The sequence below is a fragment of the Macaca nemestrina genome, chromosome 7 (genome assembly GCF_043159975.1).
Source record: "Macaca nemestrina isolate mMacNem1 chromosome 7, mMacNem.hap1, whole genome shotgun sequence".
NCBI classification, from domain to species: Eukaryota; Metazoa; Chordata; class Mammalia; order Primates; family Cercopithecidae; genus Macaca; species Macaca nemestrina.
In genome coordinates, this window is record NC_092131.1 from 121,589,289 (window position 1) to 121,606,477 (window position 17,189).

The 17,189-nt window shown below is 46.7% G+C and overlaps 1 protein-coding gene across 1 annotated transcript; it reads right to left on the bottom strand.

Moving 5' to 3' along the window:
• Positions 1-480: 480 nt before the first annotated feature.
• On the bottom strand, positions 481-11,176 carry LOC105493120 (transmembrane p24 trafficking protein 3). Its single transcript, XM_011760570.2, has 3 exons — positions 10,868-11,176; positions 8,318-8,566; positions 481-1,334 (listed from the first exon to the last, which is right to left on the bottom strand). The coding sequence occupies exons 1-3, from the start codon at positions 11,033-11,035 to the stop codon at positions 1,098-1,100; spliced, it is 654 nt and encodes a 217-aa protein (XP_011758872.1). The 5' UTR covers positions 11,036-11,176; the 3' UTR covers positions 481-1,097.
• Between the last annotated feature and the right edge of the window lie 6,013 nt (positions 11,177-17,189).

Genomic DNA, 17,189 nt, shown 5'->3' on the forward strand with positions numbered 1-17,189 from the left:
CGATTTCAGATTTGATAGGTTTCCTTTAGCGGAGACGTTGTATCTTCCCTCCAGAGCTACTGCACAGACACTTGATGGGTATGCATTCATTTCTTTCCAATGGGCAGGAGAACTAAGGGCAAGTGAGACGGTACCATCTTGAAGAGCGGTTGGGAGGGACTTCACTGACAATGTGCCTTTTGGTCAGAAGGAAATGATGGAGCAGCGCATGCAGATATCAGGGAGAAGGTATTATCACAGGAAACAGCATTTGCAAAGTTCCGTTGTACAACATGGTGTGTGACCATGTGAGGAGACTTCCTATTTTGTTTTCATTCACCTGGGAGGAGTGATTTCTTGCCCACTCTATATATCTCTGCACAGCACCCTCTGGACCTCTCTAGGTACTCTGTCTCACACTCTAATTATTTATGCACACACCCATACTCTGCAGTAAGCTCGAGTCCCCAGAAAGGGGACAGAAATAAATGCACAAGTCTCCAGGATGCTCACACTTCGTTTTTATTAGCCAGAGTTTCCCACAGTTTTCTACCTCCTAGGAAATACACAGCTCACTAAGGGCACCCAGTCACCATTCTGTCCTGCTTGCATGGCTGACACTGTTGCTCACCTGGGGTAAGCAGATCTGCAAAGTTGCCCAGGGCCTGGTATCCTCAGGTACAGAGAACCCCAGGGGAGGAAGAGCCAGAACTTAGAGCCCCTTTCTTCTCCACATGGGATAGGACACCCAAGACAAATGACCCATGCATCATGAAACAGAGGCAGGGCCCTGAGCTGCCCAAAAGGCCTGGGCACTTGGAGTTCCTGCTACCAGCCAGGCCGCTGAACCATTGCCTGCCCACCCTCCCACAGTGGCTAATCCCTAGCCTAGTTGTAAACATCGTTTCAGTGCTGCACACATAATGCAGTCGGATGCCTTCTGATTACTCGTCTCTGAGCCCTTCAGCTGCTGAGGTGCAAGAATCAAGCATGGGCATGAAAGGCAAAGGGCTACCACAGCAGCATCGTTCTGCCTCCACCCTGGGCTATGCGCCTAGGAGACCTAGGAGAGCTGCTCCAGGCTGGGACATGAGGGGCCCTAGAGCAGGATGCCAGGGCTAGGAGTGGACTGCCCTGCTGATGGGTCGTTTTTCTGTGAAGAAGCTTTTCAACAGTAGCACCTGACTGAAGCTGACCACGAACAGGGCAATCGTCTCGCCGATAGACCAGTAAGAGACTCGGCTATTAAGGTCTTCCGCTCGGGCCCGGTCCTGGGCCTCCCGCAGCCGGTAATGCGTCTGGGAGTCAATCACCGTCTTCAGAGCCTCATGGATGGTCACGCAGGCGGACTCCATCTGGGCAGGAAGAGAAAAGCAGTCACGCTGCTAACCCATAGACATATGTGGGATCCAGCAAACAGCAAATGCTGTCGTCAGCATCCTAGGTGACATCCACTGAATGCTAACTATGAATCTATGCTAAGGGTTTTACATGGTTTTATTTAATCCTCACAACAAGCCTAATTGAGGCTCAGAGAGGTTAAGTAACTTGCCCAGAGTCACACAGTTAGTATGTGGCTGAGTTAGAGTCTGAGTCCTGAGCTTATGCTTTCAAGCACTGCCCCATACTCTCATATCCAGTCCTTACAATACCCCTGATAGGCATGGATCATTACCCTCACTGTTATTGAGGGCTTATCCCACATACAGATGAGGAAACTGAGGCTCCAAGAGGCTACACGAATTGCCCAAAGTCACACAACTAATAAACAGCGAAGTGTGAACTAGACCACAGTTGTGTTTGGACTCTGAATCCACTGCTCATGTTCATTCTATTATGTAATTGCTGCCTATAGTTTTATGTATAAATACAAACACGTGAAGACACATGCCTCATGTACATAAGCACATACACACACATGCAAAGACACATATATATAAACAGGCACCACATAGACACATACGCTTATTTGTAACACATACTACATCATAACTTTCTTTACCTGCAAAAGTATTCAGTGTGGTAGGCAAAAGTCTGAAAATGTCCTTCCCACCACCACCAAGATCCCCTGCCCTAATTCCAGAAAGCTGTGAATATGATGAGCTGTCACCTCTGTGACTGCATCATGTTAATATGACACAGCTGACCTGAAGATGGGGAAGTTATCCAGGCCTGATCTAATCACAGGAGCCCTTAGACACCAGGAGCTTTCTCCAGCTAGTTGCAGAAGAAGTCAAGACAGTTTCCAAGCATGAGAAGAATTCAATGTGCCACACTGGCTTTGAAGGTGGAGGTGACCACCTGCCAGGACCAGAAAAAGGCCTCCAGGAGCTGAGGGTACAACAGTCAGCAAGGAAATGGGGACCACAGTCCTACAACCACAAAGAACTGAACTCCACCGATAACCTGAATGAGCATAAAAGCAGATCCTTCCCCAGAGCTTCCAGGTAGGAGCCCAACCTGCCACCATCTTGACATCAGCCGTGGGAGACCCCAAGCAAAGAAACTGGCCACCCTGCTCAGGCTCACACCGTACAGAGCTGTGTGGTAATAAGTGAGTATTGCATTAAGACACTACGTTTGTAGTAATTAGTTACTCAGCAATAGACAACTAATACATTATGCCCGTGGGAAAACGTTGAGTTCTTATTCAGAGGCAGCCTCTAAAACACCATGTATCCAAGACCTAGAAAATTCTATCCTATCAGTGAGTTCTCAGGCTAGAGGAATTCACAAAGCATGCACCAGACACTTACTTCAGTTCCCAAACTCCAAAGGCAAACTATTTGTAAAGTACAGTACAATAAACTAGAAAAGACTAAGTCATTCTGTGACCTCCCTCCCCAAAACCCTTGTTTCTCTCTCACATTAAACCACTTCCAGAAGACAAACAGGAAACCACTGCCAAACAGTGGTGTTACCCTTACTTGCCTCATTGGGTATCCTTAACTCTGGGCCACTCTAGGAGCTGAACTAGACTATGTAAGGAAGAAAAAAACGCTTCCCTTCAGCCTCTGCATTACAGGGCAGCAGCTTCCATCTTTCTGGCAACAGGTCTACCTCCCAAAGCTATGGGACCCTCCTGCACACCGTGGAGGGCCCTCTCATCCTGGTCCATGTGTAAGAAGTGGTGAAATGTCACATGTAGAAAGGTGGCATGATCACTGTGTAGCAGATGGAACTGATAGAGTTAGACTGGGTACCAGCTGAAAGAGCAATATCAAGTGAAGAACAAGCCTATTTGTCCCCCAGTGAGTACCTCTGTCCTGTTTTCTCAGTGACATCCTCTATGCCCTATTATTTTGGGCTACATATCATCTTTCACAACTGGAGTGTAGTTGGCACTGGACTTCTTCACTTCCCCGCATTTGGTAGGTGGGCTATACCTGCAGATATTTGATACTGAAAAAGGGACAAGTGATCCTAAGAAGGGTTCCAGACATCAGGAAGTTGACTCTAAAGGGAACTTCCAAAGCCAACTGGCTTCAAAGGTCAACCACCAGAAGAGAAAGCTCGGGTGCAGGTCTCTGCACTGGGGCCAATCGTCACATTTGTGGTTGCTCCTCCTAGCTCTCCGGGGAATGCTTCCAAAGCTCACTAAAGTATGTCAACTCTCACAGATGGAATAGAATGCTAAACTGGGAAGGAAGTAGGAAAGAGGTAAATGTGGAGTCGGGCTTAACTTATGTGAACCCGTGTCAAAGCTAATTCAATATATGCCATTTCTAGAAGCCTCCCTAGTGCTCCCTGCCAGACACTACCTATACAGGCAGACTATACTACCTATACAAATCCATTTTGTATTTACATCACCCTGGGGATCCCTGGAAAATCACAAAGGATTGAAGGTGGGGCTGGGGGACTCAGGATAGATACTTGTAGGATGAAGTTACAAGGATTTCAAATCATGGCTGAGTTTTAATTGCTCACACTTCCACTAATTCCTTCATTCAAACATTTATTCAATGTTTACTTTTCTTCCAGGCACTGTGCTAGGCCCAAGGAATTAAGAATCAGAGCCAGACACAGTCCTGGGTCTCAGAAAGTTCACAATTTAGAGAAAAAATTACTCAACTATAATGCAATATAAAAAGAGCCAACAACAGAAGGGTATGCAGTGTCGTGGGAACACCCAAGAGAAAGATGCTGAGCCTGCCAGAGAAGATGGAGTACTTGACATGGGACAAGACAAGCTGAGTCCTGATGGATGGGCAGGACGTCACCAGGCTGAGGATGAGAACACATCCCAGGCGGCAGAAGCACAGGCAAAGAACTATACAGGGCCTGGTCTGGGATCAGGGACTGACACGGTGATGGGGATGCATGGAGAAGCAGCTGTGGGGAGGTGGAAGCTCACAGTAAAGGGCCTCGAGGTCCAAGGCTTTACCATGTGGCTCTGTGAGCAAAAGATTGGCAAGACTGGAACCCCACTTTACGAGAATCTGCCTCTGGCAGATATGATGCAGAAAGGGATGCATGTGAACCAGTCTACGGGCAGGGAAACCACTTAGGTGGCTGCAATTCCACTGGGAAGAGAAGATGCGGGCCTCAATTAAGAAGGTCGCCATGTCAGGGAAGAGTGGATTGGAGGGAAGTTGATGGCACTGAAATCACAGGACTGGATAACAAAGAAGATCATTCTTGAAATCAGTGGGAGGGATGGAGACACACACGTAAGTGTATACATGTGTGTATCATGGTCACAGTATATGTGTATATGTATGTGTGTGGCACACGCATATGTATTCATAGGTACACATATGCATACACATTTGTATGTATAAATCCGCAGAGAACACTACGGAAGGGCTCATTTGATTTTCCAGGCTAGAATTCCATTCTCCAAGTTTATTTGTCACAAACTCATTCAGAAACACTGGACTCACTTGACTGGGGGCTCCTTGGACCGCAGGCCCTGGCCTGGGAATTCAGCAGTACAGGTCAGCATCTCCAGCCTTCTCCCAGGACCCAGAATCACTGGAGAGGAAGGAGGAAGGGAAGAAGAAAAGATGGAGGACGCAGAAATCACAGGTGTAGACACCAAGACAGAGGATAAGTCAGATATTTATGTGAAGCCATCTTCTCTGGCCGAGATCCAGTAACACAGGCCAGAAACCGGCACTAGGACTGCATGAAGAGGCCTCGGTGGCCTTTAAAGGAACAATCTCAGATCAGATCAGATCAGATCAGGTCAGTGATAGCAAAGGGACCAGTTCCAAGAGGGTAATGGAGCAACAGGTGATACTCTACAGCTTTCTTGGCAACTAACACCTGCAGACACCTTCAGGACCTTACACAGACGCTGCAAGAGACCCCAGAGCAATATATCCCCGAGAATCAGAGACACCTGGATGCTCACCCTCACCATGAAAACATGCTACTTCCCCATCCACTGAGATCTTCCATTAGTGCTCGTCTAAAACAAACCTCTTCATCCTGTTACCACAACACTTCAGTTAGGCAATCCCTCAGCCAGCTTCCCACCCAGCAGAAAACCAATGGAACCCCTCTGCTTCCGGGTCCTGTTTTCCCAGGCCACGATTCCCCAGCTCTCCTCCTGTGTGTGACTTTCCACCCTGCTAAGACCACCAGTCCTGGCTGGCTCCCAGCGTCCTGGAGCCTCAAAGGGATGACAGTTGCCACTTCATGGTGACACCCTGACCCATCCTACTTCTCGCACCATCCCTTTCCTCCATCTCCATGCTGACACCCCATCCTGTCCCAGTCACCTGTGGATGCTGAGGTCTTCAGTCTGTAACCACTGACAAATTCCTGCAGCCCTCACCTCATCAGGCCTCCCCTGACCCAAGTATCTGCTTCTTTAAATTCTTTAAGAACTCAGTGACAGGGAAGTAGAAGCTGGCCTCAGAGCACTTAGGAAAACCTTTAACCCTTCCTAGGCCACCAGGGAGGTAGGTAGCTCTTGGCCTTTGACCTCTGTCAGAAACCTTCAGCTCTGACCAGGATCTGCCCAGATTCTCAGGAAGCCTGGAAGCCCCTCGAGCTTGGCTTTCCTGAAGTCACATTCTCCTGGCCCAGGTCCTCTCTCCTAGGAGCCTGGTTTTCCTGAGCTCAGGCCTGAAACAAGTCCTTTGGGCCTGAATCCCTAGCCTGGGCCCTGGTCACTATGGAACCTGTTCTTTCACCTAATACTTACTTTTGTGCCAGAAACCATGGCCTCTGGCCTACCATTGTGCTGCAAGAAGTCTGGGGAGAGGCGAGACAGCAGCTGCTGGGTAAAAGGGGACCCATGCCAAGCAAGATGAAAAGGGCTGGCGAGAAGAAAGAAAGTTACACTCCATAGATGTCACCTGCTCTCTTCATCGAGGAGGCCAAGCTTCTACATTGTCAAGTTTAAGGTAAAGCTCTCCCAGTGAAGCCTTCCTGACTCCTGGAAGAATTCATCAGTGCCTCCTCAAGACCCCTGGCACTTCAGTTACAGCTCTGACCACAGTGCCCCATGGCCAACTGGCTTGCAGGGCTGTGCTCCTTGCAGGGCGCCCAGCACAGGCACAGAGCCATCCACTGCCGGCACAGTGTGTAAACTGAGTGAATGCCGGCACAAAAGCAAGTATTCTCAAAGGCAGGCACAGATGGTTCAAGGAAGCAGGGTCAGAGAAGTGGAAGGAAACGGCTCTTTTGAGGCTAAGCAGGAGCAAAGAAGAGGTTCTAAGATAGAAGAAAAGGGAAGCATAAATCACCCTTTCCTGCAACAAAATCAAACTACTGCTCAGGCTCCAGGAAAGAATGTCTCTATTGACCTAATTCATTAAAGCTTTTCCTACCAATCTGTTTTCTACTGGTTAAGGGGGAAGTTCTTCAGCTCAGCTTTTGGAGACTACAGAATCTTCCGAATAGAGGCTGTTTCAATAGTGGCCAATAAAACTCTCATGAGTATTGGTTGCAAAAGATCTTACACACAATACACACCCTTGGCTGGATCTTCTAACAGCAGTCATGTTGCCAAGCTCAAAGCTTAAACCCAGTTTTGGACAATGGAACTTTCTGTGCATGGCCACTAGTCACCTGTGACTACTGAGAACCTGGAGTGTTGCTATGGTGCAGATGAGGAAGTGAATTTTTAATTTAATATCAATTAATTTAAATAGCCAAATTTAGACACTGGCTACTGTACTGAACAGTGCAGCTCTAGCCTCCAACTGCGTAGGGAAGGTGGAAGACTGGGCAAATGAATCCACAGGCATTCATGAGTGTGCCCAGAGCCACAGAGGAACGGACCCACCTTGGAGTGCGGCCCAGATCATCTGGCCTCCTTGAAAGTTCAAGACGCTGTGCTTTTGGTTCTGGCACACGTGCAGCTACTGATGGTTATTCCTGTCTTACAGGTTTCCCTGGGCCCTGACAGTCATTTGACAAGTGTTTGGTGAGCTTCTTCCTGTGCCCCACCTTATGCACTGGAGCACTGAGGATACAAAAGTAAACCATTCAGGGTCCTAGCCCTCAGGAAGCCAGCCTGCACATGAAAGGGAAGGAGGAGCTTAAATAGCAGAAGGGAAGACAGACGGATTAAGGAGGCTGGGATAATAGAATAATGAACCTTGACAGCCATGGGCGACAGACATGACTATCCCCCCAAAATGTCAGAGTTTCTCCTCTGTAGTGTAGAGCTGTTGCTAAGGCTCTACTTGCCAGCCTTCCTTTCATCCAGGTTTGCCACATGACTAAGTTCTCACCCATGGGGCATGAGCAGGTCGTATGTATTCCCACTGGGCATGGGCTTTTAAGAAGTAGATGGACTTTTCTCATTTTCTCCTCCTTTGGCAGCTACAGGCAGAAGACCCTGAAGCCCTAAGGGAAGACAGAAAGATGACAAGAAAGAATAAGCCTGGATTCCTGAGTCACACCATGGAGGAAAGCTCCTCACCAACCTTTTCTAGATTATGCGTGAGAATAAACTTCTATTCTGTTAAGCCATTGATGTTTGGCATTTATTTTGTAACAGTACCTTGTGTTACTTTAATACATCACACAAAGTAGGACTTTGGTCTTCATGATACAGGCACATCATATAAGCAGAGACACATGACACAGGTACTTCAAAAGTGGTACTGTGCAAAAGACTGAGTGGGAATGAAAGAGTAGACAGGAATATCAGAAGAAAGTACTGCAGGGATCTGGTTAGAGAATCGAAAGGAAGATCGAAAGAAGAGCATGGCATTCTTTAGGACTAGGTGTGAAGAAAGAGGCAAAACCAACCCTGAGACTTCCAGACTGGGAACTGGATAGATGATGACTCCGACCACTAGCCTAGACAGAGGTCAATGAGGAGGAACGCGCTAGGGGGTTCAGCAGCCCCAAACTGCTAATGTTCACTCACCTGGGTGAGAGCTGTGACCCTGTTCCCCATGTCTGGGAGAATGGGAGGCTCATCACCCACTTGAAAGTCAAAGTAGACGGTCTTGTGAGAGAAGGTGGAAAACTCATTACTGAAGCAAAACTGATAAACGCCCTTGACCTCGGCCCGGTATGTGAAGCTGTCGTACTGCTTCTTGGTTTCTCTGTAGATGGTGTTCCCCTGGGGGTCCTCCACATAGCAGTCAACATCGTAGTGGCCTCCAGTGATGACCTGACAACCATAAGAAGTTTGCTGTTATCAAAGGGGCAATCACCACTTACCAAATGCCAACCAGACACTGTGATCAGACTCTACAAACATTTCTGTCATTTCATCTTCAAAACTTTCTAAGGCAGGTGCTATGCCACTTCTCACTTTACTGAGGCTGAGCAAGGTTAATTGGCTGTGGTCACACTGCTTGAAAGTGAAAGGGCTAAGATTTGAATCTATGCCTGTCTGACTCCAAAGATTGTTCTGCAGGGGTTCAATGAGCCTAATCGTTTCCATTTTACAGAAGAAGAAACTGAGGCTCCAAGGTTAAGTAACTGCCTAAGGTTACACAAGATAAAGTAGAGCTGAGATCTGACCTGAGAGCTTTTGGTTCCAGTGCCCAAACGCTTACCTACTGCACTATTCTGAAGCATGAATAAGCATACCCCAGGATAACTGCTCTTCATGAGATGGTGCTGATAAGGCTTCCAGAAATCAAGAGCAAGATGAGGAGGGATATCTAAGAAACTATTCAAATGCAGCTAGATGCCACTGATTCTTTCTTTGTTCAATACTTAACACAAGACATGCAGCAAATCACTGCTTTAGGGCACTGCCACTCATTAGCCATGTGACCCTAAACAAGTTACTTTACTCTCTGAGGACATGTCTTTATCCATGAAGTGAGGATTCAATGAGTTATCATACCTAAAGTGCTTAGCACAGTGTCCAACATAAAGAAAGCGCCCAAAAAGTGCCAGCCAATTACTGGACAATTGTCAGACTGCAAACCCCCTGTGGGTGCAGTGGAGATGTGGGATCTGATTTGGGGCCACCCTAGAGCATGCATGCTGCACCTCCTGCTTCTCCCTTCCAATAACAGACAGGTGCTCCCTCTCCCCCAGCAAGGGTCATTCTTGGCTTGCTGAATGGGTCTACTAGCTATTAACAATATATTATTACTGATCGAATGCAAGGAGAAGAAAAATATTGATCGAGGCATTCACGGAATTTCTGAGAGTCTTTGGGAATCATTTAGTTCAAACTCTCCTTGTAACATAAGAAAAATAAGACCCACATAAGGCAAAATCTCACAGGTAGGCAATGGCTATAACCAAGATCCCTCAAAGGACACGGTCAATGGCCTCCATCTGCTTCCAAATTTAAATGGCCTCTTTGTCCAGACAAAAGTTACTAGTCCTGCTCAGCAAGCTTTGCGTAAAGCAGTGAGCATCCTGTTGCTGAGTGTGTTTAAACCCAGGCTGGGCACACTTTGACAAGGGATTTCTGCCCTGGCAGTGAACACATGACATCTGAGGTCTCTGCAACCACACAATTATCATTCTTTTTGTCAATGCATCTAGGTTGCCCATGTTAATCCAGTCACAATTTGCATGTTGTCCACACAGATGTGAAAGTGGACAAATCAGTGACTGAGACTGCCACATATAAGTTGTCTCCAAGCGCAAGCTTCCTTCAGTACCTTTAAGCACAGAGGAACTGGCCAAATAGCTTGCCCCATTCCTGCTGCCCGTGGCACCTCATTTCCGAAGTGCCTGTCAGCATGCATCCACAAGCAGATAGCTGTCTTGAGTACGATGCCCACTTGGCCCCCAACCCTAGACCTGCTCACTAAATATCGGGGGCAGACTACTCACTCAAGACCTGCTCCTGTCACCTGTGGGCCACGGGTTCTCTCAAAGGAGACAGGAGTACAGGAACTGAGCTTTTCTAAGCCATATGGCAAGAGCCAAGTCATGCAGCCACACCACTCCTTGTAAACACCGCCAGGCCTCAATGGCTGCAGTGATCCCTCCTTTCCAAAGCGCCCGTTCTCACTTCTGCTGCCCTCACCTCACCTGAACTTTAAACGCTGGAGAGGGGAGGAATAAAATAAAACTATGAACCTACTTCCTCTTGCTGCCATTTTTCAGTACTCGAAGGCACAAGGCGGTCCAAAAGACTGGGGTTAGAGAGCCTCTGTCCAGCCGATCAGAGCTGGCGTTCGTTAGTGTCTCGGGCGCCTGCGGAGATCTCTCTGGCCAGTTCTCCAGGCTGCGGGACCCGCCCTGGCGTCCCCATCCCGGGTTCGCACCAGCGGCGCTATCTCCTCGCTGGCCAGGCTCGTCTCGGGTGGGCCCTAATGATCCAAAACCTTCCTCCTCACGGGGAAGTCAACGGGTGTCCGGGGACTCCCACCCCATGCACCCTCCCTACAGCCTCTGTGGCTAATTCGAGCGCCTCCAGTCAGGGGCGCGCCAGTGTCCAGTTGAGACCTGGGAGTGGAGGGAGAAGGGAGCGCTGCCGGGCGCCCGGCCTCACCTGGTAATCCAGGGAGAACTTCACGCCCTGCTCCACCTCCTCGTGGAAGCACTGCTTGGCGTTGTCCGGCAGCTCGAAGGTGAGCTCGGCCCCTCGGGGCTGCTCGGCCCGGAGCAGGAGCAGCAGCAGGAGCAGCACGGAGGCGGAGAGCGGGGCTGCGCTGCCCATGATGCTCTCGGTCCCGTCCCGAGGGCCGCGGCTCGGGGGCTGCGCCCCTCGCGGCTGGGGCGGCTGCTGCGGAGCCCTGGGAGTATGTAAGGAGATAGACGTGGCGCTGGCAGAGCTCCGCGCTTCCGGGAGGGCAGGCGGCACAGTGCGCAGCCGCGCGCTCAGAGTGGGCCTGGGCCCCTTCTGTCGGCTGCGCGTGCGCGCTGGTCGCGCTGGGCCAGGGGACACGCCCTCTCCCCGCCTCTCCCGGCTCGCTCGGAGGATGGGTCTAGGCGGAGGGTAGGCGGGCCACCACCCAGCGCGCCCCTACCCAGAAGTGGGAGAAGCCCTGTCCACTGTTCTGCGCTCTCCCGGACCCGCAGGGCTGAGCATCCCCCCAGGTAGGCCCAGGTCCACCCCCCAGCTGCTGCGGCACGAAGCACTTGGGGTTTTACTCCCTCTATATGGCTCTGCTTTTAACAGGCTCTGTAACTTCAGTCTCACACTTCCCTCAAGAACCAGTATCCTTGTTTTGAAATGGGTGTGCCCAAACCTAACACCCACAGTAGTTAGGGGGCTAGGTGAAAGGTAAGGGAAAGCTGGGAACCCGATTAACACTCCTTTCTTCATTCCCATACCCTTCCCAAGGTGAGACTGTGTGAAGGGGGTGGGGGATGAGGTGGGAAGAGTAAGTATAGGCCCATCCTTACACCTGCACTGGGAAAAACACGAGCGTGTTCACACACAAACGATCTCATGAAAACCCAAGTAAAGTCTCGCAGCGACTTCAGGTATATTTTGACTGTCAGGACTCGCTGAAAATTCTTTTTGCACAAAACTGTCATTTTTGCACTTTAACTTCTTAAAAGCTCTGAAAGCACATAAATTGGTTTACTGTCTTACCCATGACCAGTGACTTAAGATTCTTTTGTATAATCGTAACTATGGGTATAGTTTTATATTCACTGTGATCCAATAAACAAAGAGAACAGACATAGATTGTGATATCGATACTCAATAAATAATTTATTCAGGAGAGCATTACTAGACGTGGTATATCTTGATTTCAGGAAAGAATGTTACTGCCCATATAGATCTCCGCTGGACACATTTCACCATGGATGAGCATGCTGATGTGTGAAAGCAATCTGTAGGCTTGGAAATAACATGCATGCATAACATAGTTAATAATATTGACTGGCTCAGTGACAGGCATGCAAGAGGTGTTTAGTAGTGTCACTTAAGGTTCCTTCCCTGGCACTGTCCTATTTCACATTTTTTTTTAGGAACTGATAGAAAACATGGAAGTAATAATCATCTGATGTAGATGCACTAAGGGGAGAAACAAATGACAGATATAAGACCTCGATTGGCCCGGTGCAGTGACTCACGCCTGTAATCCCAGCACTTTGGGAAGCTGAGGCGGGCGGATCACGAGGTCAAGAAATCGAGATCATCCTGGCCAATACGGTGAAACTCGATCTCTACTAAAAATACAAAAATTACCTGGGCATGGTGGTGCGTGCCTGTAGTCCTAGCTACTCGGGAGGCTGAGGCACGGGAATCGCTTGAACCCAGGAGGTGGAGGTTGCAGCCTGGTGACAGAGCAAGACTCCGTCTCAAAAACAAACAAACAAACAAAAAACCACGATTGCCTTGGCACAGGTGGAGTGCTCTGCTAAGACTAACAAAAAGAAATTTTGGGCTGGGCACCATGGCTCACGCCTGTATCCCAACATTTGGGGAGGCTGAGGTGGGAGGATTGCTTGAAGCCAGGAGTTCGAATCCAGCCTGGGCAACATAGTGAGACCTTGTTTCTACGAAAACAAACAAAAATTAACCAGGCATGGTGGTGTGGGCCTGTAGTCCCAGCTACTTGGGATGTTGAGGTGGGAGGATTGCTTAACACCAGGTGTGTGAGGCTACAGTGAACTGTGATTGCACTACTGTATTCCAGCATGGATGACGGAGGGAGACCCCATCTTTAAAAATCAAAATAAATTCCTCTGGATTAAATGTTAAGTCTTACATTTGAATTCTAAGAAAACACCTGCATAAGTTCAGGGCAGGAGTTGACTTCCAAGTAGCTCAAGTCAGAACATGCAGACTGTTGGCTGGGACATCTCAGTTCTCCTCCAAGTATCCTCTCACATCTAATAGGGTAGATTACTTCCTTATATGGCAGGCTCAGGGCAGCATCCCAAGAGGAACTAGGCAGAAGCAGCAAGACCCCAGAGACCTAAGCTTCAGACCTTTTCCAGTATGACTTTCTTCACATTCTGTTGACCAAAGCAAGTTCAAAGGCCAGCTCAGATTCAAGGAGGTGGAAAAATGGAATCTACCTCTGGATTAGAGGAGTTGCAAAGTCACACTGCAAAGGAAGAGCATCCTGGAATGGAAGGAGTGATGGCTGTTAAGCCATCTTCCATACTACCCAGACTCACTCAGCTTGTCAATGGCTAAGCCAGGAAGTGAACCCAGATCTGCTTAATTCTGAAGACTACCAGCTTCCTACTAAACACACTGCTTCTACCCATACCTCAGGGAACACTTGTCCTACATGTTCCATAGGGCAAACCTTGGACCAAAGCATGAATCTGACACTGAGGCACATTTCAGCTCACACAATAAATGACTTGCTGGAACTAGAGATTTCCAAAAATAGAATGGACAAGGATAGTACATTTTTCATCCCTGAAAATATTTGAACAGATACAGGTGAACAACCAACCACTTAGCAACAACAGAGATGATTCATGAACCTGGGTGACAGATTATAGTGGTGTATGACCTCTAAGGTTCCTTCCAACCTTGATATTGCATGATATATGGCAAATATTGCATGATATATGGTACTAAAGGTAGGATAACTTGAAAGAAGAAACAAAAATGTTTTCTATCCACTTTAGTCCTGGGGTGACTTCTGTGAAGGCCTTTTAAAACAGTAAATAAAAGAAACACACAAAAAAATAGTAAATAAAAAATAATTAAAACAGTAAATAAAAATGAGGATCTTAACAGATGCAGAAAAAAAAAAAACGTGACAAATTCAACATCATTTGTGATAAAAACTCTTAGCAAAACAGCAATAATAGACAACTTCCTTAATGTCATAAAATGTAACAAATTTAGAGCAGACATCATGATTAATGATAAACATTGAAGTCTTTTCCTTCAAACTTGGTAATAAGACATAAATGCCTGCTATCACAACTGCTATTTAACATTGTCCCAGAAATTCTAGCAGGAAAGGTTAGGCAAGAAAAAGAAATAAAAGGACAAGAATTGGATATATATAAACACCCAAATAGTGCTTGTGTCTCAGGGGAAGGAGAATGCAGAAGTCCAGAAGTGGCACCCAAGAGAGACTCATGAATGTTCACATTCTGACTTTCATTAACTGAACATTTATGTTTTACTTCTCTAAATATGTACAGATCCTCCTTGGCTTACAATGGGGTTACATCTGAATAAACCTATCATGAATTGAAAACATTATAAGTTACATGTGTTATGATGAGATGGGCAGTATAAGGTGGACCTTTCTGTGCCCTAAAGCAGAACTTTATCATTGCTTCATCCAACAGGAGCACTCCCTAGCATGCTATTAGGATGTTGAAACAAAAGCAGAGTTTATGCGTGCATCATGCAGGTGATTGATGGTGAAGGAAAAAAGCAGTACAATCACCGTGTGGATTGACTAAAGCAAATGGAAACTTTGCAAACTACTTAACATTGCCATGGAGCTATAACCAATACCAGTTTTTCCCTGAACAAACCAATCAAGGAAATGTGACACACACTGCCCTCCTGAGACTCACCAACTTCCCCAGAACAACTGTTTTTGTGGCTGTCAAGCATTTAACTATCTTTCCTATGGGGAAATCCCAACCTAGGTGGGAAACTCTCCCTCTCATCACAGAGCCAAAGAGGGGCAGACAGTCCTTCTCCCTCTGCTTCTGGGTCCCAAGGTGTGTGGGCATGGAACCCAGGCTCTGCCAGCTGGATGCCCTTGTATCTGAATCTTGGAGGGGGGGTGTCTAGAGAGGTAGAAGCAGAGTACAGTGGTGGTTACCAGGGGCCAGGGGATGAGGGGCTTGGGGAAATGGCCAAGGATTACAAAATTTCAGTTAGATAAGAGGAATAAATTCAGGCCGGTTGCGGTGGCTCAAGCCTGTAATCCCAGCACTTTGGGAGGCCGAGACAGGCGGATCACGAGGTCAGGAGATCGAGACCATCCTGGCTAACTCGGTGAAACCCCGTCTCTACTAAAAAAATACAAAAAACTAGCCAGGCGAGATGGCGGGCGCCTGTAGTCCCAGCTACTTGGGGGGCTGAGGCAGGAGAATGGCGTGAACCCAGGAGGCGGAGCTTGCAGTGAGCTGAGATCCGGCCACTGCACTCCAGCCTGGGCCACAGAGCCAGACTCCGTCTCAAAAAAAAAAAAAAAAAAAAAAGAGGAATAAATTCAAGAAATCTATTGTGCAACATGGCATCTGTGGTTAATAATGTAGTCTATACTTGAAAATCACTGAGAGTACCTTTTAAGTGTTCTTAAACTTAAAGACTGGATTAAGACTGGACAGACTGGATTAAGAAAATGTGGCACATATACACCATGGAATACTATGCAGCCATAAAAAAGGATGAGTTTGTGTCCTTTGTAGGGACATGGATGCAGCTGGAAACCATCATTCTCAGCAAACTATCGCAAGAACAGAAAACCAAACACCGCATGTTCTCACTCATAGGTGGGAACTGAACAATGAGATCACTTGGACTCGGGCAGGGGAACATCACACACCGGGGCATATCATGGGGAGGGGGAATGGGGGAGGGATTGCATTGGGAGTTATACCTGATGTAAATGACGAGTTGATGGGTGCTGACGAGTTGATGGGTGCAGCACACCAACATGGCACAAGTATACATATGTAACAAACCTGCATGTTACGCACATGTACCCTAGAACTTAAAGTATAATAATAATAATAATAATAAAAGAAAATCACTGAGAGTACCTTTTAAGTGTTCTTGTCACAAAAAATATATGCAGTAATATATATGTTAATTACCTCAATGTAGCCTTTCTATAATGTATGCATATTTTAAAACATTATATTGTATACTTCAAATATACGTAATTTTATGTGAATTAAACAAACAAATTTAAATTTGAAAAAGAAAAAGAACTCTTCAATTTTTAAGCTTTGGACAGGAAAATATTGTGACTAAATGACTACAGAATGATCTTTAAAAATTGAAAAGCTTTTTGCAATTCACACGTTATGTTGGATTCGTGGAAATGACTCATATTCTCTCTTGAGTGTGAGGTAAAGAAACATTAATATCTTAAATATAGGAAGAGAATAATCCATGTGCCTACTCACCATGCATGAGTTATATTTTCCTCGTGCTAAAAATTCAAAATTCTTCTTACCCCATTGGGTCTTTGTTTCAATATAAATAAATATAATTTCTTCTGCTCTTAAAAAGAGAAAAACAGAAAAGAAACATCATATAACTTATTTTCTTAACTACAACATGATGGAATGGAAAGAGAATGAAATTCAAGACCCAAAACCTTGGCATTAATGTTTTGACATTCTGTCCTTGTCTGGGAGTCCATGTCTGAAACTTTAAAATGGAGGCTGAGGTTGGGAATTGGGTGAATTGATACTGAAGGTTTTCTTCTTCCAATTATTAAGACTTTTAATAATTTCAAACAGTGAGCTTAGGCTTCTTTTCTTCAATTTAAAAGAAAAACAAGAAGAAGGAAGGAAGGGAAGAAGGGAGGGAGAAAGAATGGAAGGGAGGAAGGTAAGGTAAGGAAAGGAAGAGTAGCCTCACATGGTCTATGTATTAGTGAGGAAAAGATATTCTGCAGTAAAAATCAACCCCCAAATCTCAGGGCTCAGCAAAAGTTTATTTCTTATCCATTCTATGTTTTTCACAAGTTCAAAGGCAGATAACTCTTCCATGTAGTCATTCAGGGAACCTGACTGACAGAGATCCCCATAATCTTGAAATTGTTTCACCTGAAACACACATCTCCTCCGTCACAGCAACAGGGGAAGAGAATGTGAGAAGATCTCATAACAGCAATTAAATGCATCAGCTCAGAAGAGGCACACACATTACTTTCACTCATAGCCCATCATCTTGAATTGATCTC

Coding starts and splice junctions, on each gene's coding strand:
- LOC105493120 (XM_011760570.2), bottom strand. CDS start 11,035: ATGGGCAGCGCAGCCCCGCTCTCCGCCTCCGTGCTGCTCCTGCTGCTG. Junction 8,567..10,867: donor AGTTCTCCCTGGATTACCAG/GTGAGGCCGGGC, acceptor TATGGTTGTCAG/GTCATCACTGGAGGCCACTA. Junction 1,335..8,317: donor GGGTCACAGCTCTCACCCAG/GTGAGTGAACAT, acceptor CTTCCTGCCCAG/ATGGAGTCCGCCTGCGTGAC.